Raw genomic sequence first — 21,395 nt, 5'->3', positions numbered from 1 at the left:
AATTGTTGCCAATCACCCAGAGAACAGAGTCACCACTAGTTCGTTGCCAGAGTCAGGAGTTCAACTGCATCCACGAAGCTAGGATTGTTGGCTTCTGATTTACAGAAATAGAACTTAATCAACTGAAAGACCAGGATATGTACTATGTAGGAGATGAAGTCAAAACCACACCATTTCAGGTACGCCTGGGTGGTTCAGTCAGGTAAGCGTTCAATTGTTGATTTCAGCTCAGGTCATGATCTCAAGCTTCGTGAGATCAAGTCCCACGTCAGCCTCTGTGCTAACAGATTCTCTGTCTCTCTTACTGTCTCTGCCCCTCCCAACACTTGTACTCTGTCTCTCTCTCAAAAATAAATGAAAAAAAAAAAAAAAAACAACCCTCCATGTCATATACTTAATGTTCATGTAAAAAGAAAACTTCCCAAATATTTTTGATATTTAAAATGAGATATTTCAGATCAATTATTAACTTCTGATGAGATTTTCCTTTTTATACATGGTTTCAAGATGTATTAATACAAACAGGTACACGTATGCACAAGCGTGCACACACACACACACAAACCAGTAAATAAATGGCGACACATACATAAAGCATTTTCCTGAGAAAATGCGAAGATGCAAATTAAATGTTTATGAAGGTCTCAGACAACTCGCCATAAAATGCAAGGTCTCCAGTGGAAGAGGTTAGCTGGCTGGTTGGTTGGTTGGTTTTTTCATGCAGAAAACCTGGTAGGAGTATAGGAATCCAGCTCCTGGGGTTGGATTGGCTGCTTCTGAGCTCCTTATAGCCCCAAAAGTTTATCATTCCGTGAATTAATTCTTCAAGTGATCGTTCCCATAAACAAATTGTTCCTTGGGAGAAGGAGGGGCAGTTTGGAAAGTCAAGTTTAAGAACCCAGTTCTTTAGTGCTGACCATGTGCATGCTAAACAAGTAACCTAAAGATGATGGGTTCTTCCAAAACTTCACCACACCAATGAGGCACAAAGTCATCTATGTCACTGAAAGGGCAGTGGGTTCAAATTCTGACTCTTTCAAGGGAAATATTTTTTATCAACTTAAACATCTTGGTTCCTATATTTTAGAAAGTACTTCTCAAACCTATAAGACACAGTCTTTCTTGTCCTGTGTTTCTACCTCTATACACATTGGTTTTCTTTGGGGCATGGCTTCCCATGTTCCTGAATATTCACTCCCATCCTGTATCCGTGATCTTAAAACCCTGGACAAAAGCAGAGTGAAAGAATGGATGGCCCAAATCAGCGAAGACTTGAAGCGCTTTTACTCAGCTGTAAGCAAGTTAAGGAATGCAATGTAATTTCTTTTTTGGTGTGTGAATGCCCCCGACAAGTTCTCAAATCGCAGACAAACATATACTGCTCACTTCAATTGAGGATCTTCCCCAGAAAGCATGTCAAAAAGAGAGAAGCACAATGTTTCTGTTCCACTATACATATGTTATTTTAAAGTACACTTGAAATTCTACATGTGTACAAATTCAGAGAGAGGTTTAAGGAACTTCCAAAGCCATAGAGACAAGTTTAAGAAGCTGAAGGCTGAGAGCTTCCCTTCTCGTGTAATCCGTGCTTGATTTTGCACTCCTCACAGGTAAGAAGGCAGTGCCTAGAATGGAAGCAAAAACAGAAGTCTGTGCTTTGTCACTGGTTGGTCTATCTAGTCTTAACACAGTGTGACTGAGAGGCGTCTTCTATGTGGAGGTTCACTAGCCTAATTTTTTTTTTTTTAATTTATTTTGAGAGAGAGAGAGTGTGCGTGCAAAAGTGGGGCAGAGAGGGAGAATCTTAAGCAGGTTCCATGCTCAGCATGGAGCCTGACATGGGGCTCCATCCTATGACCCTGGGATCATGACTTGAGCCAAAAAAGAGTTGGATGCTTAACTGACTGAGCCACCCAGGTGCCCCTCACAAGTTCTAATACTTAAAGGAAAAACAGGAGTTGTTTCTTGGTTTGAGACCCCCCCCCCCCCCCGCCGAATGTCATCCCCCCCACAAAGGTCAATAATGATCTTCACGTCTGATGTTGTTTTCACAGGTTTCATGCTGCCTTTCAAATAGAACCCACTGTGACAAGTGAAGGTCTTGAAAGAAATGTGTTCCTAACACCAAACCTATCAATACTATCATAGAAATAAGTACTATTTACTGGGCCCTCACTGTCATAAATAATCACTCCTATTCCTTGTAACATGCCACGAAAACAATTCTGATCACCATTTTCTACAGAGGAGGAAACTGAAAATCAGAGAGGGTAAGACACTTGTCCAAGGTTACACAGCTTTGTAAGCGGTAGAACTGGTTTTCACCTGGGTACTCTAACCACTGGGGTAATGTCCTTAACTCCAGAGTCCCGAGGCTGACACCTCTGAATGAGAATCGCAATACACGCCAACCTAGAAGGGTTCTGAGAAGTCCCGCCGTAAAGAAACCTGTTCAAATCTGGTGTGACCCCGTGATCGTAGAAGCCATGTCTGCTGATGAAGGTATTCGTTAGAGACCTGCACGATGTCTCGAACACAGTAAGTGCTCAATGTTGAGCAAATGAAACAGGTAATTATTATTGAATAGCAACAGCTCAAAAATTGAGAGTTAAAGAGGTTTTTTTCAACATAGAGATGTTTTAAAAATTGTCTAATATTGTCAGTGGTGAAAAGGCCTTATTTAACTTTTTATAATTATCTTCATTACAATCCCTCAGTCAAAGGGGTGTCTGGGTGGCTCAGTCGGTTAAACATCTGACTCTTGATTTTGCCTCAGGTCATGATCTCCTGGTTGTTGAGTTTGAGCCCCACAGTCGTGGGATCAAGCTCCGCATTGGGTTCCATGCTAAGCATGGAGCCTGCTTGAGATTCTCTCTTTATCTCTCTCTGCCCCTCTCCACAGCTTGAGTGCACGCGTGCTTGCTCTCTTTTATTTTCTCCAATAAAAATAATAAATAAATGAATAAATAAAAACAGTCCCTCAGCCAAAAAGATTACAAACCTGTTGCAATGACATGGATGGATCTAGAGAGTATTATGCTAAGTGAAATAAGTCAGAAAGACAAATGCCGTATGATTTCATTCATATGTGGAATTTTAGAAACAAAACAAGTGAGCAAATGGGAACAAATTAAGAGAAAGAGAGAGAGAGAGAGACAAATTAAGAAACAGACTCTTAACTATAGAGAACAGTCCGATGGTTACCAGGGGGGAGCCGGGTGGGGGGGCTGGGGGAAGCAGGTGAAGGGGATTAAGAGTACACTTGACATGATGAGCACTGGCTAATACATGGAGCTGTTGAATCACTGTATTGTACCCCTGAAACTAATATAACACTGTGCATTAATTACTCTGGAATTAAAATTTAAGAACTTAATAACAATTTTTAAACAGTTACAAACCTGTTATGCCCTGGACCAAAACCAGCCCCACGGAGCTGATCTTCGACGGAATGGAATTTACTCTGGCACACTCGTATGTATGATGCCTTTCCAAGGGCAAATCCCAAGATACCCGCAACTGTAAAAGCAGGTGAGGAAAGATAATTTAAAAGCTCAGCATCGCCTCTATTAATTATCTTCTAGAACTTTCTACATTAACAGTAGTAATTCTTACATGAAAAGTACCGTGGTAAATCAACGAACAAAACCTCTGAGAATGAGTCTCCCTGTTAAAGAGCAGGATTGGGAAATGGAGGCTTTCTGAGCTCCTCAGTTTTGAGCTGGTGGTGGAAGGGCCAGGATAGAGCCAGCAAAGGAGGCAGGCAGCCAGTGGGAGGCCCAGGTGGCAAACAAATGCCTGAGGCCCCAGGGCAGGGAGGGGTGGGCTTTGGGTGGTGGCCATAGGTGGATTCCAAATCATGGGGCACGGGGGCACGAAAGGCCCTTAATTCTCTTGATGGGTTACAGTAGGGGCAGCAGCACTCCATCTTGCCTACAGGGAAGAGAGCTCACGAGGCACAGGGAATCTCCTATGGGAGAAATGTCCAACCTGCTCTTCTTGCTGGGAATGAGGTTTCAGACCCTGAACTGCAACACGTCCTCTTTGTACATAACGGGTCTGCGTATGAGTGGAAGAAGATGAAACCCCAAGTTTGTGGGAAACGTATTACTAGAAAGTCTCTGATTTTTAAAAATTATTCATTTGGTAGGTCCATTATAGAAAATATCCTGGGGGTGCCTGGGTGGCTCAGTCATGATCTCGCGGTTTGCGAGTTTGACAGCCCAGAGCCTGGAACCCGCTTTGGATTTGTGTCTCCCTCTCTCTCTGCCCCTCCCCCACTCATGCTCTGTTTCTGTCTCTCAAAAATAAATAAACATTAAAAAATTAAAAAAAAAAGAAAATATTTAGAAAAAACCCAGCTAACTAGCCAAAAGAAGAGAATGACAGGCCCTAATGGCTCTATCATCCAGAGGCTCTGCTTGGTCTCCTCTTGTATGTTGTGCCCATGCCTCTGAGTCCAGGCTTTAACGAGGCCTAAGGTGGAGTCCCTACTGCTCAGTCTTATATCAGAAAGTGTTGAATGAACTAAGAACTTCAAAGTGACAAGAAACAGACTGATTTTTCAGAGAGTCAACGCAGGCAGTTTGTTAACCTGACATTCATATCTCCAGTTGCTATAAATATCTTGTTTAAAAAAAAAAAAAATGAATCTTTTTAGGGTTTGTTTTTTTAACTTCTATAACTTACGTGCAACTTTGGGCAATGATCCAAATCTTGGATTAGATGCTAAATAACCTAAGAAGTAATATATAAATACGTTATTATTACATTTTATACCTTATTTAAATTTATAAAATATAAATAAACCATTAAAGTAAATCTTGATATACACAGATTCTTAAAGAGATGATTTGTTAAAAGTTATAAGTCAATTCTTAATTGAACTTAACTCTCAACCATTTTTAGCAAGTAGCAAAGTATTAGTAGCTTTAATGTACAGAAAAAGAACATGAAACAGACCATTTAAGACTAATTTAAATATATTAAGGGGGGGGCACCTGGCTGGCACAATCCGTAGAGAATGTAACTCTAGATCTTGGCATTCTACGTTCAACCCCCACATGGGGTGTAGAGATTACTTAATAAAATTTAAAAAAAAATGGTATCAACGCAAAGAGGGGGCTAACAATCTAGTTCCAAGCAATTAGGCATAGTCCCCTCCCCTTTTTAAGTAACTCAACACGAAGTCTCAGTTTAGAGATTCACAGTATATATATCATAATTTTAAAATGAAAACAATAAAACCTGTGGAAGGCAGAGTAATGGTCTCCTAAAGATGTCCACATCCCAATCCCTGGAAACTATGAAGAAAATGGGATTAAGGTTGCTAACCAAGTAATTTTAAAATAGGAAGATCATCCTGGATTATCTGGGTGGACCCAATGTAATCAAGATGCAATCATCTTGAGGGCCACCTGGGTGGCTCAGTCAGTTAAGTGGTGACTTTGGCTCAGGTCATGATCTCATGGTTTGTGAGTTCGAGCCCCGCATTGGGTTCTGTGCTGACAGCTCAGAGCCTGGGGCCTGCTTCAGATTCTGTGTCTTCCTCTTTCCCTGCCCCTCCCCTGCTTATGCTCTGTCTCTCAAAAATGAAATAAACATTAAAAACATTAAAAAAAAAAAAGATGTAATCACCTTGAATATGGAAGAGAGATTCAGAGACATATCATGGCAGTATGAGAAGATCTTGCCTCAGTGTTGCTGGCTTCACAGACAGAGGAAGGGGCCATGAGCCAGAGAATGTAGGTGGTCTCTAGAAGCTGGAAAGGGAAAGGAAGCCCCATATCCCCCCTCACCCCCCCCAAGGAATGCAGCATTGCCAACACTTTGATTTCAGCCCAGTGAGACCCATTTTAGACTTTTGACCTCTGAAACCCTGAGATAAGCAATTTGTATTAAGCCACCATATTTGTGCTAATTTATTATAGCAGCCATGGAAAACTAATATACAAACCTGGAAAGGTATATCTGTACATATGCAGAAAACTGTAGGTTTTAAGCAGTTTAATATTTATAAAACATTAACCCCTATAGATGTCATGGCCATATTTTTTTGTTGTCAGAAGTGGTCTGATGAAGGCTTGTTACTGATTGATGAATTTATTTCTATAAAAAGGCTACCTTGAAGTTATAAAAATGAAATTATATTTAACAAATCACCTTTAAAGACAAGAATAATATTGAGTGAAATGGGATTCTCCTGGATATGTGACATATGTGGTCTCTGACACCCCAAAAGGAACTAGAACATTTTCCCTCATGTTTGCTGGGTACAAATATTCTTTTAAAAATCCTGGTAATTGGGGCACCTGAGCGGCTCAGTCGATTAGGCATCCAACTTGATCTCAGCTCAGGTCTTGATCTCAGGCTTATGAGTTCAAGCCCGCATTGCACTCTGTGCTGGGCATGGAGCCTACTTTAAAAAAAAAAAAAAAAATCCTGGTAATCAGCAGTGTTAGTATAGTGGTCTTCAACAAGGTCAGGTACCTTCTTGTTATCTGGGGACCAAGTAATGTCTACGGAGGCTCTGGTGAGATGGAGAGAGAAGAAAGAAGAGAGCAAGAAAGGGAGAACAGACAGGAAAAGTGGAAACCTCTAAGAGACAGGAAGAGGTTATGTGGGGAGGTGCTGGGCGGCTGCTAGTTCTCTCGATCTGTTGCTCAGATTAGACAGGGTCCCTTCCTTAGGCAGATGTAGCCTCTTGCATGCAGCCTCTTGTCATAAGGAATGGTGTGATGGACAGAGTTCGGGTGGATTTCAGTGTGACTTACCTCCTTGGAGCACAGCTGGGTGGGAAACAATCTGTCTAACCATACCTGGAGCCCCTGGGAGACACAGGGACTCTGGCACAGAGAAAGTCACTGCCTCAGTATCCTGTGGCTGCTGTAACAACTCACCACAAACTCAGTGGTTTAAAGCAACACAAATTTGCTACCTTATAGTTCTGGAGCTCAGAGGCTCAAAATGGGTCTCACTGGGTGACAGACCATTTGGGCAGCTACACCAAAATACGGCAGGCTGGGTGGCTTAGCAACAAAAGAAATTTATTTCTCACAGTTCTGGAGGCTGAAGTCCAAGATCAGGTGCCAGCATGGTTGGGTGAGGGCCCTCTTCGGGGTTGCAGACTTCCTGTTGCATCATTATGTGATGAAAGGGGCTGGGGAGCTCTGTGGGATCTCTTTTACAAGGGCACTAATCCCTTCACGATGGCTCCACCCCTGCCCAAGGCCCCCTTCCTAATACCATCACACTGGGCCTTAGGAGTTCAACAAGTGAATTTGGGGAGACACATATATTCAGACCATAGCACTGGGCTAAAATCAAGATAGTAGTAGGGCCGCATTCCTTTCTGGAAGTTCTAGAGTTTCTCTCGTTTCCAGCTTCCAGAGGCCAGCCACATCCCAGACTCCTGGGCCCCTCCTCCGTCTTCATAGCCAACAGTGTGGAACTGAGCCTTTCTGGTGCTGCCATCCCCCTGGTTCCGTCTTCTTCATCCACCCTTGCATTTTTAATGACCCTTTGATTACACTGGGCCCATCTAGATAATCCAGAAAAACCTATTTAAAAAAATTTTTTTAATGTTTATTTATTTTTGAGAGAGAGAGAGGGAGACACAGAATATGAAGCAGCTCCAGGTCTGAGCTGTCAGCACAGAGTCCGACGCGGAGCTCAAACCAACAAACCACGAGATCATGACCTGAGCCGAAGTCGGATGCTTAACGCACTGAGCCACCCAGGCGCCCCAATAATCTCTCTATTTTAAGGTCAGCTGATGAACAGCTTTAATTCGTCTGCAACTTTAATTTCCCTTTGCCACGCAACTTAATATAGCCACTCTTTCTGGAGATTAGGACATCTTCAGGAGAGGGGGTGCTTAGGCTGAAAATAAGCAAAAACCTGCATACATAAATCTTCCACCAAAAAACAAATGCCAAGTGCCAAAAAGCTGCCAGGAGCATCACTGAAACCTGGGCTCTCAAGTCGAACAATAACTGATTCTGAATCTTACCGTGGTGGACTAGTCCTTGGGTGGCGAGCATGCTCACAAGAGAAAAAGGCAGAGCTGCAAAAGAAAGATCCGGTTCAATATCGCTAGTTTAAAACGTGGCACCTCACCCAGAAGTCAGGGGAAATTAGCCTGTGTTTTCTTCTCTTATCTACCTTGGCAACGAGGTGTTAGTCATTTGTTATTTTACTTATTCAACAAGTATTTATTAAGCACCGCATGAAGAATTTTCTTGAGATCTGTCCCAGTCACTCAGCCGGGAGGCACAGCATTACCATGACAAAACCTAGCCCCGTGCCACTCCAGCTCTGACACCCGCCTTTAGGGACCGCCCACCACGCACCAGATGCTGAGCGCCACAGACGACAAAGGTATCTTAGTGAGAGTGCACACTTAGCCGTTGAATCTGGGAGTCGCCTTTAGCTGTCTTTTGAAAATTTCAATCCTACAGAAAAGTTAAAAAACAATACACTAAACTCTGGCATACCTGATCTAGGACCGTTCCCAGCTTTTGTCTCAGAGGATATTTTGGATATGTCACAATTTGGATATGTCTATTTTCTGAAGATTATGAGATTATCACATTCATGTTAAACATGGGCGGTGCTGAGCTATGATTTTTAAAACAGGCAAGTTAGTTTGGCAAAGGCAGTATCTAGTTCTATCAAAACGCAACACTTCTTCCAAGAGCAGAGAGCACTTAACAACATCCAGCTCCTCCCAGCAAGAGAAAAATCAAATAGCAACCAATGTTTCCACTCATATCTACCTGATGGGAGACAAATGGGTCATATTGAAATGTTAATCTACTAGTGCTTACTTAAATTACTTATTCATAGGTTGTAAAAAAAAAAAAAAAACACACACCAAAAAACAAACTCGTGAATTTCTAGGAGCACGATCAAGAATCATAAAATATAATAAATATCAAGTTCTAAAGTGTTGCTTCCAATTCCAAAACAATTGATATTGAACTTGAATGATTTGAGAAATTAAAAAATGTGCATTTCAAAGTATAAATTATCCCAATGCTGCAAAACACTGGGACTAAATCTATGGGCTCTATTATGACATTTTCAAATGACAAATCATGAATTTTTTAAATTGGAAGAGACCTTAATGCACAGCATGAATTCACACCCTCGCCTTATATAAGACAGGCCCAGCAAGAGGAAGTGAATCAGCAGAAAAGGTTATTTCAGAGATATTGTAAGAGAATTATTATTAATGGAATGTTGCCACTTTTTACTCATATCACAAAAATTTTAATGTTTATTTATTCTTATTCCACAAATATTTACTAGGCAATTTCTATATGTGTAGTGCTGTGCTTGGCTCTGGGATGAAGCAATGAACCTGACATTATTTCCGAACTCAATGAAAGTTAGTCTAGCGAAATGTAGGAGGGTCAAATCTTTCCAGAAATTCTAAATAACACTCTTGGCACACGCCCTTGGTCACATGGAGGAAAGTGTGTATCACTTCTTGCTAAGTGAGGGAAGGTGTTCCTACATCAGGTATGACCTCTGCACTTAAAAGGGCTTCAATATGGATTTAGAATCGAAACAGCCACTGATATTTAAAGTTCTTCAGGGAATTATGCAGTCTCTGCTCAAAAGGGACTCATTACCATAATTCTACTGTGATATTTGGGCAATTTATTGCAGCAAATATGGTGTTAGCAAAGATTAAGAGGGGTTCAATTACCTCTCTTCCAGAAGCTTTCTTCTTGACACTCTCGGATAATCTTTGAAATCTCTCCTCTGTGGATGTGCAGTTTTGATTTTGGACAAAATAATAGACTCTGCAAGGAAAGTTATGTGGTGAGTTGACTGAAATCATTAGAAAAGCATCTGCTGTTTTCTCTAGAGGAGGGCAGGGAGGTCTCTTCACTCAGGTCACACAGCGTGTGTCCTGTGTGGCTGCCAGCAGAGTAATGACCAGTCTCAGCCAGTGCCTTCCAACTGGGAACGCTGGGTGGGTTTAGGCAAGTAAAGCATCCCAGCTGCAGAAGCAGAGTGACTCATGGACTCGCGAGTATGGAGCAGATATCTGGTCACAACGAATCACTGTCGAGGCCACATTTTCTTTCTTACCCCCAGCTTCCGTCCATGCAGCTCATCCTGCCTGCAATGCTCCTCACTCCCTTTGCCTGCCTGGTGTCCTTGAGACCCAGTTGCCTCCTGGGTGAAGAAGAGATTTCCCCCAAAGCACAATGTTTCCATCTCTGGGATCCCATTCATGGCAGTGTACTACAAGTTAGCTATTCCAATTCATCTGTTTATACTTCTGTATGCATTTTTAGGCTAAGAACTCGCCAACAAACGACTTTTTGTCATCATACTCTATCTTAACAGGTTTCTTTTTTACACATTCATAAGTGGTCTGCACGTAATTTCTGATGGGATGACCAACATAGTTGAAATGATCACTTTTACTAGATCTATTCTTTTTATTGTGTTGATATGCTATAATCTGGACTAACTCCCATCATATACCACCCTTCCCCTTTTGTGGGTATATATTACTCACTCACTCTTACTTCCATTCTTTATTCTCATATTCTCCTCTATCACTGCCATTCTGGGGGCTTAATGCCGATCATTTGTTGGTATGCATTGCTGCAAAATGTTCACTGTTATGGGTGCATGCATCTTTTTTTATGCAAATGGAAGTTTTGTATATTTAATTGTACTTTAAATGTTAAAAAATATTTTTAATGCTTATTATTTATTTTTGAGAGAGACAGAGGGTGTGCAGGGGAGGGGCAGAGAGAGAGAGGGAGACACAGAATCTTAAGCAGGCTCCAGGCTCTGAGCTGTCAGCACAGAGCCCGATGCGGGGCTCGAACCCATGAACCGTGGATCGTGACCTGAGCCAAAGTTGGAAGCTTAACTGACTGAGCCACCCAAGCGCCCCTTAAAATGTTTTCAACTCAGCTCTATGCTTTTAAGATCCATCCATGTTGCTTACATATCTAGTTCACTGTTCCAGCTGCTGGCTAATTCTCCAGGATGCTTCCTGGAGGATGTTTCCTCACCAGGGCATGTCTCCTTACAGTCCCCTGTGAGAATATTTCTCAGATATACCCCTAGAAGTAAAATACAGGGCATGTGTATTCCCGATTTGACAAAGTCTTGCTAGAGTTCTCTCCCCAATGGCTGCATCGTACTTACCCACACCAGCAGTCTTGAACATTCCTCTATGCCTACAGACCCCACCTAGGGGCCAGTGAAGCTGGACTGTAAGCAGGTTAAAGAAAAGCTTGGGATATTTGGCATTATCCAGTTTTCTAAATGTTGACAGTCCAATAGGTATAAATGTTAATATTTTATTCTTATCTGCACTTCTCTGATAACTAATGTGTTTGAGAATCTACATATTCTTCAGCCACAACACCCTTCTCCTCGAATGTTGGGGCAATCCCTCAACTGAACCTGGGCTGTGCTCTTTTGTTATATGGTAATTCAATGCTTTTTGATTGTGGTAACACACACATAACATAATACTTACCATTTCAACCATTTTAAAGTAGACAATCTATGGCACTGAGTCCATCCACAATGTTGGGCAGCCACAACCACTGTCTAGTTCCAGAACTTTTTCATCACCCCCAAAGGAAATTCCATACTCATTAAGGAGCCTCTCCTCATTTCCTGCTCCCTCCAACCCTTGGCTCCCTGGCGATCACTAATCTGCTTTCTGGCTGTACAAATTTGTCCATTTGGGGTAGTTTTATGTAAGCGGTGTCATACAGTATGTTTCTTTTTGTGGCTCTTTTCTCCCTTTGCATGATGTTTTTATCGTTCATCCATGTTCTAGCACGTGTCAATAATTCATTCCCTTTTGTGGCTCAATAACATCCCACTGTATGGATATACCACATTTTGTTTCTCCAGTCATCTACTGATAGATATTTGGGTCATTTCTACCTTTCGGCTGTTGTGAATAGAGCTGCTACGAACTGTTTGAACACCTGTTTTCAATTCTTCTGACCCACACAGTAATTCCATGTTTAACTTACTGAGAAGCTGCCAAACTGTTTTCCCACCAACAAAGTATGAGAGTCCCCACCTTTCCACATCCTTGCCAACACTTCTCATTTTCTCTTTTGTTTGTTCTTTTCAAATTAGCACGTTAAAATTCTCAATATGAATTATTTCATTAATTTAAGCTAAATAAGCTAAACTGTTTCTGTTTTAAATTATGGTCATGCTAGTGATTGTGAATGGTACCTCATTGTGGTTTTGATTTGCGTTTCCCTAATGACCAATGACATTGGTCATCTGGTCATTTGCTTGTTGGCCATTCACATATATTCCTTGGAGAAATACCTATTTAAGTCCTTCGCCCATTTTTCTAATTGGGCTGTTTTTCTCTTTGATGTTGAGCTGTAAAAGCTCTTTGTATATTGTGGATAATAGACCCTTGCCAAATATGCATTTGAAAATAATTTTTTCCATCCTCTGGGTGGTTCATTCGTTTAAAAAAAAATTTTTTTTTAATGTTTATTTTTGAAAGACAGAAAAAGAGACAGCGTGAGCGGGGGGTAGGCAGAGAGAGAGGGAGACACAGAATCCGAAGCAGGCTCCAGGCTCTAAGCTGTCAGCACAGAGCCCAACGTGGGGCTTGAACTCACAGACCGCGAGATCATGACCTGAGCCGAAGTCAGAGGCTTAACTAACTGAGCCACCCAGGTGCCCTTCATTCATTTTTTAAAAACAAATTTTATTTAATTTGTTCCTTACTATATTAGTCACACTTGTATCTCCTTGTTTGTGAATTATTTATGTAGGACCTCTGCCGTTTACCTCTTGGATTTTTCATGTTTTTCTTGAGGTGCAATTCTTTCACTTTTGAGTTTTGCCTTGCTGATTTTGCCAATATTCATTTTTGGACTCTTTGTAGTAGATAACAATGTGGATGACTGCCACCGTTTCTTGAGTACTTTTCCACGGGCCAGGCACTGTGCCAAGCACTTTACATGCATGATGACAGGTGGGAAGACCTCACGGCCCCTATGCCTTCAGAGTTCTATAAACAACTCAAGCAGGTGACCTCTGTCTTCTTTCTCTACAACTCCCCACAGCACAGCGCCCGGCTGACGGTGGTCAGGGTGAGTGAGTCACGGGGTGAGAGAGGGAGCTCTTCTCACCCTCCACTTACCTTAGTTCCTCAGCAAGCACTCCTTATCGCAGTGTAAATATCTCCCCTTGGTCCTGCCTATGGCTGCAGCAGGGGTGGGGCACATCTCCCTCCCTCCTTTGTCCCAAACACACACATATATATGCATCCAGACTCAGGGACCCTGACTACCACACTTGCTGTGAGTCCTGCAGTCAAGACCGGTGCTCCCGCACAGTCTCCACAGAGGAGTTCTGGTGACCCTTTCCTGTAGAGCCATAAATGTTTCCTGGTTCTCTATTTCACAGAGGCAACTCGGGTGTCTAAATTCTTTTCCTTGTGACTGCGTGTCATTTGTCTGTTAACCTCTCCTAAACTTTGCTCCTTCAACATCACCCCCCTTCATAAACTCATTTTAGCTGGGAAAGTTGATGCTGGAGAACAGGAACTCCATTTTCCCATCACAATACTTTCTCTTTGCTTCATTTACGTGTCCCCGAAACGTATACTATTCCTTCTGAACAATTTGAAATATTGTGCCCGTGTTAACACTAGGGTTCTCAATCTGATCACTAATTTAGTGGTTAAGGAACACCTGTCAGCAGCATAGATCAGTATGATTAGCCCTGGTAACAAAAATGTAAAAGCAGGCATGATGTATCATTCTGTTAGATTCAGTTAAGACTTTTGCTCTGCTAAAGGAAACCTCTTCAGTCCTTGACAGCCTACGTAAGAGTCAGGCTAGATTCTAAACAGGGAAGAATAAAGAAAGGATTTTATAAGTAAAAACTGAAAAGGCTCCTTTTCAAGGAAGCTAGAAAAATAGTTTCCTGCCCCACTCCATTGTCTCTGCGCCCATCCAACAAAGTGCCAGACTGCAAAAAGATGACTGGCCAAGGATGAGGTCTAAGGAAGGTTCTGGATGATGTTCCTCTTCAGTTGGCAGACGTCCAAATTAAAAAATATACCTGCTTGCTTGGTGGTGGCAAATGGGGGCCTTTATCTTGATTTCCATGAGTAGACACTGAAGCCATGATGACTTTGTCTCTGCTTCTCTTCTAGGTGAGCGTACTCAGCTTATTCGTTGACGCGAAGTCTAAGGAAAGTAGAAGGGAGTCACTATGCCGTGGCTGAATGTTTAAATCAACCTTAAAAACACCCTTAGTATCAACTCACCAATTTGGAAAACTTATTTTCATTTTATCATTAGTCTTCATCTCCAGCCACCTGCGAAACTCACATTCTAATGCTTCTTCCCCACCAACGCACACAAATTAACTCACCTAGTGACAGATTAGATTTAGAATGTAGTGAAATGGCACTATGCACAGTGCTACTACTTAGAAATTGTGTCCTAGGGGCGCCTGGGTGGCTCAGTCAGTTAAGCAGCCGACTTCGGCTCAGGTCATGATCTCGCGGTCCGTGAGTTCAAGCCCCGCATTGGGCTCTGTGCTGACAGCTCAGAGCCTGGAGCCTGTTTCAGATTCTGTGTCTCCCTCTCGCTGACCCTCCCCTGTTCATGCTCTGTCTCTCTCTGTCTCAAAAATAAATAAACGTTAAAAAAAAAAATTTTTTTAGAAATTGTGTCCTAAAAAAAGTTTCAATTCATTACAAGGTCACTAGGTACGACAAATATTTATGGAGTGCCTACTATGTGCCAGACCAGGGAATACAAAGATGGATAAGACAAATCAGTGTTGAAGGAGCTCCGGGTCTAAAGGCGAAGAAAGACAAGTCAGCAGTTACACAATAGGCAAAGGGCTCCGTTACAGGTACGTACAGGGTGCTAAGGAAGGAGAAAGAAAGGTCTATTCTCTCCAGTCAGTTCTGAAGACACCAAAGGCTAAGATTTTTGAGCTTTCAAGGGGTGGATGGGCTCCAGAGGCAGGAAGACCAGTTTGGAAGGTAATATATTGTCCAGCCAAGGAACTGAAAAGACCTGAACCAAGACCACATGGAAGGACAGAGATGATAAATCTGAGTTTGGAAATGTTGGATATGGGTGCCTGTGGGTGCATACATTGGAACTAGCCAGCAGGAATTAGAATATTTGATAATTTGGGTCTGGAGTTACAGATTAGGCATAGGCTGAAAAGATGAATTTGGGAGGTGTCATCGTAAAGATGATAGGTAAAGCAAGAAACATGAATAAAATGACCTACAAAGAGTATTGGAAGATGTGAGCTTTGAGGCCAAGGGAATACCAACAAGAGAAGAAAAACAAAACAAAACCGGCCAAGGAAATGACTGAGAAGGAATAGTTGACACAGAGGGGTAGGAATTTCTAAAGGAGAGAATGAATTATCAGTATCACATGGCTCAGAAAAGTGATTTGGCAATGTTGGGCATAGTCCAGGGGGACCCCACCCCACTCCTCACCCCAACAATGGCCACTACACTCAATAGCCCTGGATTCTATTTCCCTGCAAAGTAAATATCATACACATTTCAGTTTCCTACTAAAATGCCAGGCATATGAGCCAAGGGGACCCTTAGTTGTACCAGGCTTCACCTCAGATATCTAATGTTATTATAGAGGCAGCATGATGATACCCTACAGTGAAAAGTCTTGAAATCAGAGACCTGAGTTCAGATCCCGACTCTACTCCTCACTAGCCTTGTGCTTTGAGGCAAGTGATTGAATGTGTCTGTGCCTCAGCATTCTCACCTGTTACATGGGGGTGATGGATACAGCAAGGGGCTTGAGGGGCTATTGCAAGGATAAGGAAGGAAGACGAGGGATGAGTCCATAAACCCCAGCTCAGGACCCTGCCCACCGCGGGCGGATGAGCAGTAAAGGGCAAGCTGTCAGAGTGGCCCTGGGCACTCTATTTCTTGAGGATCTTCAGGAAGCCTTTGCTGACCTAAGGCCAAATTAGATAGTCTTTGCTTAGGCATTGGGCCGCTGCCTCAAATCCGGAAGCAAGGACACCACATCTCAGCTTTGGGGGTCGCCTCAAACCCAGTGAATCATCAGTCCACATCTGAGCAAACCTCCCGGGAGCGTGCTGCCTTCCAGGTGCAGCTCCCGCCACCGTGCCCGGGGCTGGTTTGGGGTCCCTCTGCTTCCCCAGTGCTTGGGGTTGCAGGGGTGCTGGCAGCTGGGCAGTGGGAGAGAGGCCCGCAGCAGCACGAGGAGGGGTGCTAGCTCAGACGGACAGCGGAGGGGGTCGCCGCACTTTCTGGCGACGGGGGAGGGAAGCCGGAAACAGCCCGCAGGACTCTGCCTCGATCTACACCCTGAGGCCACCTGCACAACCCCAAGCGTCCTACGTTTGCCCGATGTCGGCCGGAGCCCGAGCCAGGAGAGGAGGGGCTGGAAGGGGCGACTCTAGATGTCCCACCCCTGAGGACCCCGGCGGTAAAGCGGCAGAGGAGCGCCCCCCCACCCCTTCCCGCTCCTCGCAGTCCCTCCCGCTGTCGCCCGCGGTCACCCGGGGCGGGCTCACCTGCGTAGGTAGGGACCCGTCGCTGGCCGCGCCTGGGGGCCCGCGGAGCCGAGCCCAGACCGCCTCCTTCCGCGGTCGCAGCTGCAGCGGGACTGCTCCCGCCTCCCGGCGCCGTCCCCGCGCCTCGGCCGCCTCCCCGCCGCCGGGCCCCCGCCTCCTCCCCGAGCAGCCCGCGCCGCTCCTTCCTCCTCTTGCTCCGCCCCTCGGCTCGCACGGCGAGTGCATCCAACCCCCGCCTCTCTCCGCGGTGACGTCAGCGCCCGCTCGCCAGTGCTCGGGCTGAAACGCTGCTCTCGGAGGCTCCCACCCCCTCCCGAGTCTGGACACCTGGTAGGTTCTACCTCCTCGACGTTCAGAGAACTTCTTTCATCCCAACAAGAACTGCAAGTACCATCTACCGAACACTCTCCCTAGGCCAGGTGTTCATATGCACTTACAGGCGAGCCTTCCTTCCTTCCTTCCTTTTTTTTTTTTGGGGGGGGGGGATATAATTGACATATACCATTATATTTCAGATGTAAAACCTCATGATTAGATATTTGCGTACATTGTGAAATGATCACACTAAGTCTAGTTGACGTGGCTCACTATACAGTAACCAAAACCAATTCATTTTTCCCCCTTGGGATGAAAACTTTTAAGGTCTACTCTCTCGGCAACTTTCAAATAGGCAATGCAGTATTATTAACTGTAGTCACCGTGCTGTACATTACACGCCCATGATTTACTTATTTTATAACTGAAGTTTGTACTTTTTGACCCCTTTCGCTCATTTCACCCATCCAGGTGGAATCCTTTTTACCACCTTTAGAGCGAGTACTGTCATCTTCATTGTATAGAGTAGGCGGGTGTCGTGAAAGGCCTGGGACTTTGGAGTCAAAGCCAGGTCAGCCTGGCTCCCAAGCCTTCTCTTTCTATTATTCTCTGTCCCTGTGCTCTGGCTGCCTGCCACTCCCAACGGCTGACACTGACACTGAGGGAAAGCTACCAGGTGCCTTTGTCATCTTTATCACTCACCCCAACCTCCTCATCCTTGTAAGCTGAGCATCTTCCCCTGGGATGCCCAGCACTGGGGCTCAGAGAGTGTGTTGACTTAGAAGTCAGGTTGTAAGTCAAGTAGAAGGCCCCCATCATTTCTCACTGTTTCCTACCATCCTGATTGGTCTCTAATGCCTCTGGCTCTCCACAGTCCTCACCCCCTCTCTAGCTCCTCTATCAGCCACCCCTGCCTGCTTTCTATTCTTCTTTCTTCAAGTTGACGCAGCTCTGCCCACCTGAGGCCTGGCATGGAGCCTCTCCCTAACTGGAGTCCCCACTCCATCAATCCTGTCCTGGTTCGTTCATGCTCATCCTTCTCTGACTTTTCCTCAGAAAGCCTGACTTGACCCCCCATCAGACAAAAGTAGGTCTCCCTTCTCTTTCAAAGCGGGATGCCCCGTTGTTTTCTTCCATAGCGCTTATCATGAATTGTTATTATATACTTTTTAAAAAGTGTATTTATTTATTCTGAGAGAGAGAGAGAGTGGGGGAGAGACAGAGAGAGACAGAGAGAGAATTTCAAGCAGTCTCCTCACTTCCAGAAAGAACCTACCACGGGACTTGATCTCATGACTGTGACATCACGACTTGAGCTGAAATTGAGTCGGTCACTTAACCAGCTAAGCTACCCAGGCACCTCTGTTATTATATACTTACCAGTGAGCTTCTTTTTTAAAAAAAAAAAACCTGTTTGCTCTGCCTCAGTGTAATCTTCACGAGCTACCGAAGAAGATGATATCTGTTTTGTTCATTGTTGGATATTTAGCACCTCAGATATCGAAGGGGCTCAGAAATGGCTGTCGAGTGAATGAATGAAGGAGCCTGGGTTCAAAGGCTGTCTGTCAAGATGCTGTTGTTTTGAAGGATCAGTGCTCCCTAGTAGAATTCCCCCAGACCACATTACTCTTTGCAATTTACCAGTTTCTTTCCATTCCTTTTTTCCTTTCCAGATGGAAGGGGATATCATTCTTTTTTTTTTTTTTTAAGACTTTATTAAGTAATCTCTACATCCAACACAGGGCTTGAACCCACAACCCTGGGATCAAGAGTCACCTGCTCTACCAACTGAACTAGCCAGGCACCCCAAGGGCATAGCATTCTATTGTTACTTTTACATTGTAGTACCAGAAGTCAGAAATAACCCTCTGCCATTTTCTGATCTGAAAGGAACAGCTTTCTAACTGATTTTGTTAAAAAAAAAACAAAAAACAAAAAACAAAAAAACAAACAACAACAAAAAACCCGAACAGCCTCCCATTACACCAAAGTCTAACATCCAACAAATACCCTAGGGGCTTTTAGCATCTTGCTAAAATAATGTCCATGTCCCAATCTTCATTTCTACTCTCCATCAGAACATTCAGTTAATTGCTTTAAATAACTAGAAATTACCTATATGCAATGTGCAGGAATTATAGAAATTCCTCACTTAGTATTTGTTGGACAAATCTGGTGTGCCCACATATTGTTTTAGACACTTTCAGAGACAAAAGAGAAAAGATGTGGATCCTTCCCACAAAGAATTTGTCATTTCCCGAAAAATTAGAATAAAATAAAATCGTTTTGGCCCTAGAAGAATATAACATTGAACAGAGTCCTTTTTTAGGCTTTGCTTCAGCATCCTACAGAACTTCAGGATCATGACCACAAAGATGATTATTGTTGGCTAATGCTGTGAAAAATGGGGCTGATTTAGAAAGTGCCAAAATGTTCACAGCAGGTTCCAGCTTGAACTCTTTCCATAGCCCTGCACTGTCCTTAGGCAAGAGAGGTGCTAGGAACATACTCAGTCACATAGCCAGGAAGTGAGAGCACCAGAATCTGAACCCCGGCTCTAGAACCATGTGCTTTCAGAGCGATGCCACCCCGCTGTCCCTCAACTGTCATCACACTGTGTTACAACTACTGATGTCATTCATTGCCACCTCTTGACTATGGGCTACTTGAGGGCAGGGACTGATTTTGTTCAGTAACTGGGACATTGTGTGGACTCGGGAACAAATAAATGATTTCATTGGGGCACAGAATGAAAAAAATGAGTAATACCTGCTCCTTTATTTCAAGGGGCCCACAATTCTTTTTCTCCTTTTTTCCTTTCTTCCTTCACAAAATGGCTGCAGGGCCTTTAAGTTAATTAATTAGTTAGTTAATAGGAGGAAATAAAATTTGATGACATGTGTAATCAGATTCACATAAAATGTGAGATTCCTGCAGGGCCTTTTAAACAACCTGAGAAATAGGTATTCTCATTCTGACTTTACATGCAAGAAAAATCCGGCCCAGAGAAGGTAACTAACATGGCCAGGGTCATAGCTGGGAATTGGTACATCCAGGGTTCAGACCTTTAGTGGCTTAGCTCCAGACTCATGCTCTTAACCTTTGTAATTATCTATGTCCCCAGTAGCCTCACTGGGCAGAAGAGATGCATAAACTGATACAGAACAGGAGATAGTTACAGACAGAAGCTTGGGCAGGAGCTGGGGGGGGGGTGGGGGAGGGACCCAGCAAGCAGACAGCAGGTGGGAGAAAGCACAATGCCATGTGGCTGGCCCTCCTGAGGGTGGGAGGGGTGGGGATAGATTTTAATGCAGGCGGGACTCTAGATCAGCCCCACAGGGAGGTCCGGGCTCATTCACAACCACCTCTTCTTCCCTGCTGGGTAAAAGGGGCTGTGGCTGGCTTCCTGGTGGGGAAGTTTCCTGGTGTGTGTGTGTGTGTGTGTGTGTGTGTGTGTGTGTGTGTGTGTGTGTGTATGTGTGTGTAGGGGGTTTGGGGGAGGGGCATGTTGGATGACATCAGAGGCACCAGAGCAGCCCTCATCTGCCTGTCATCTTTTTTCCTGCCCCAGCCCTCCACTTGCCATCTGCCTAGTTCTGTGAGAGGCTCTGTGAATCACAAGATCCTGTGAGTCACTCATTCGTTCTCTGAGGAATAAATAACGTCAAGTCTTACAAAAGCACAGAACGGTCGGGTTTCTATGAGGTGTCACACAAAGATTGAGCACGGGTTCTGCTTCCCTTTATGAGCTGACACTCCTGTCAGGAGAGGCATGTCACCAAGGTCTCTGCTTGAGCTTTTGGGCCATCAACCCAGAGTCCTGGCCGCGTTAGGTTCATCTGCATTTGATGTTGAGACTGCCAGACTCAGCAAGAGCAAGAGCGTCCCTGGAGATCACGATTTTCCCCAAACGGAGAAAACCTGAAATATGAAGATGAGTGCACATTGATTTGGTTGTGTCTCCAGTCTTCCTTGAGACTGGCTCATCCTTTCTTTCACTCACAAATGCTGCTAACAGACATCCTGCAAGTAAATGTAGTGCTTGAATATTCCAGAACTGCTTTCCATAGCCTATGACATGCAAAGCCCTTTGAGTGCAAAAAGCCAGAATGCTCCTGGTATAGCAGAGAGACTATGTGGTCGAGCAGAAGCCAGTAATACTTTGTGGCAGTTATATGTGTGTGTGTGTGTGTGTGTGTGTGTGTGTGTGTGTGTGTATAAATTTTTTTTCAAGTTTGTTTATTTTTGAGAGAGAGAGACAGAGTGTGTGGGGGTGAGGGGCAGAGAGAGAGGGAGTCACAGAATCTGAAACAAGCTCCAGGCTCTGAGCTGTCAGCACAGAGCCTGATGCAGGGCTCGAACTCTACACGGTGAGATCATGACCTGGGCTGAAGTCCGACACTCAACCGACTAAGCCACCCAGGTGCCCCCTTTGTGGCAGATACTTGATCTCATTCCAAAAGTGTGTTGTCATCTCTGTGTCCTGTGTCTTCCCCAAG

At 44.1% G+C, this 21,395-nt stretch overlaps 1 protein-coding gene across 2 annotated transcripts; it reads right to left on the bottom strand.

Moving 5' to 3' along the window:
• Positions 1–1,261: 1,261 nt before the first annotated feature.
• On the bottom strand, positions 1,262–16,732 carry OCIAD2 (OCIA domain containing 2). 2 transcript variants are annotated; one of them, XM_058722630.1, is made up of 8 exons: positions 16,582–16,732; positions 14,101–14,228; positions 10,105–10,191; positions 9,716–9,812; positions 8,012–8,065; positions 4,690–4,737; positions 3,402–3,519; positions 1,262–1,625 (listed from the first exon to the last, which is right to left on the bottom strand). In XM_058722630.1, exons 2-8 carry the CDS (start codon positions 14,164–14,166, stop codon positions 1,544–1,546), a joined length of 552 nt encoding a protein of 183 aa, XP_058578613.1. In that variant the 5' UTR covers positions 14,167–14,228; positions 16,582–16,732; the 3' UTR covers positions 1,262–1,543. The 2 variants fall into 2 exon arrangements, with proteins under 2 accessions (XP_058578613.1, XP_058578614.1); XM_058722631.1 differs by lacking the exon at positions 10,105–10,191 and having other exon boundaries at positions 16,582–16,729.
• Positions 16,733–21,395: the final 4,663 nt, after the last annotated feature.

This window comes from Neofelis nebulosa, chromosome 3 (genome assembly GCF_028018385.1).
Source record: "Neofelis nebulosa isolate mNeoNeb1 chromosome 3, mNeoNeb1.pri, whole genome shotgun sequence".
NCBI lineage: Eukaryota > Metazoa > Chordata > Mammalia > Carnivora > Felidae > Neofelis > Neofelis nebulosa.
Note: the sequence above shows the minus strand (reverse complement) of the source record. Positions and strands in the feature narration are given on the sequence as shown.

What these genes read in the sequence shown, in the direction of transcription:
- OCIAD2 (XM_058722630.1), bottom strand. Translation starts at nt 14,166, where the DNA reads ATGGCTTCAGTGTCTACTCATGGAAATCAAGATAAAGGCCCCCATTTG. An exon ending in TGCATGGACGGAAGCTGGGG is followed by an intron (nt 9,813 to 10,104) that starts GTAAGAAAGAAA and finishes CTTTCCTTGCAG; the next exon opens with AGTCTATTATTTTGTCCAAA. An exon ending in ATCATTGCCCAAAGTTGCAC is followed by an intron (nt 3,520 to 4,689) that starts GTAAGTTATAGA and finishes CTGCTTTTACAG; the next exon opens with TTGCGGGTATCTTGGGATTT.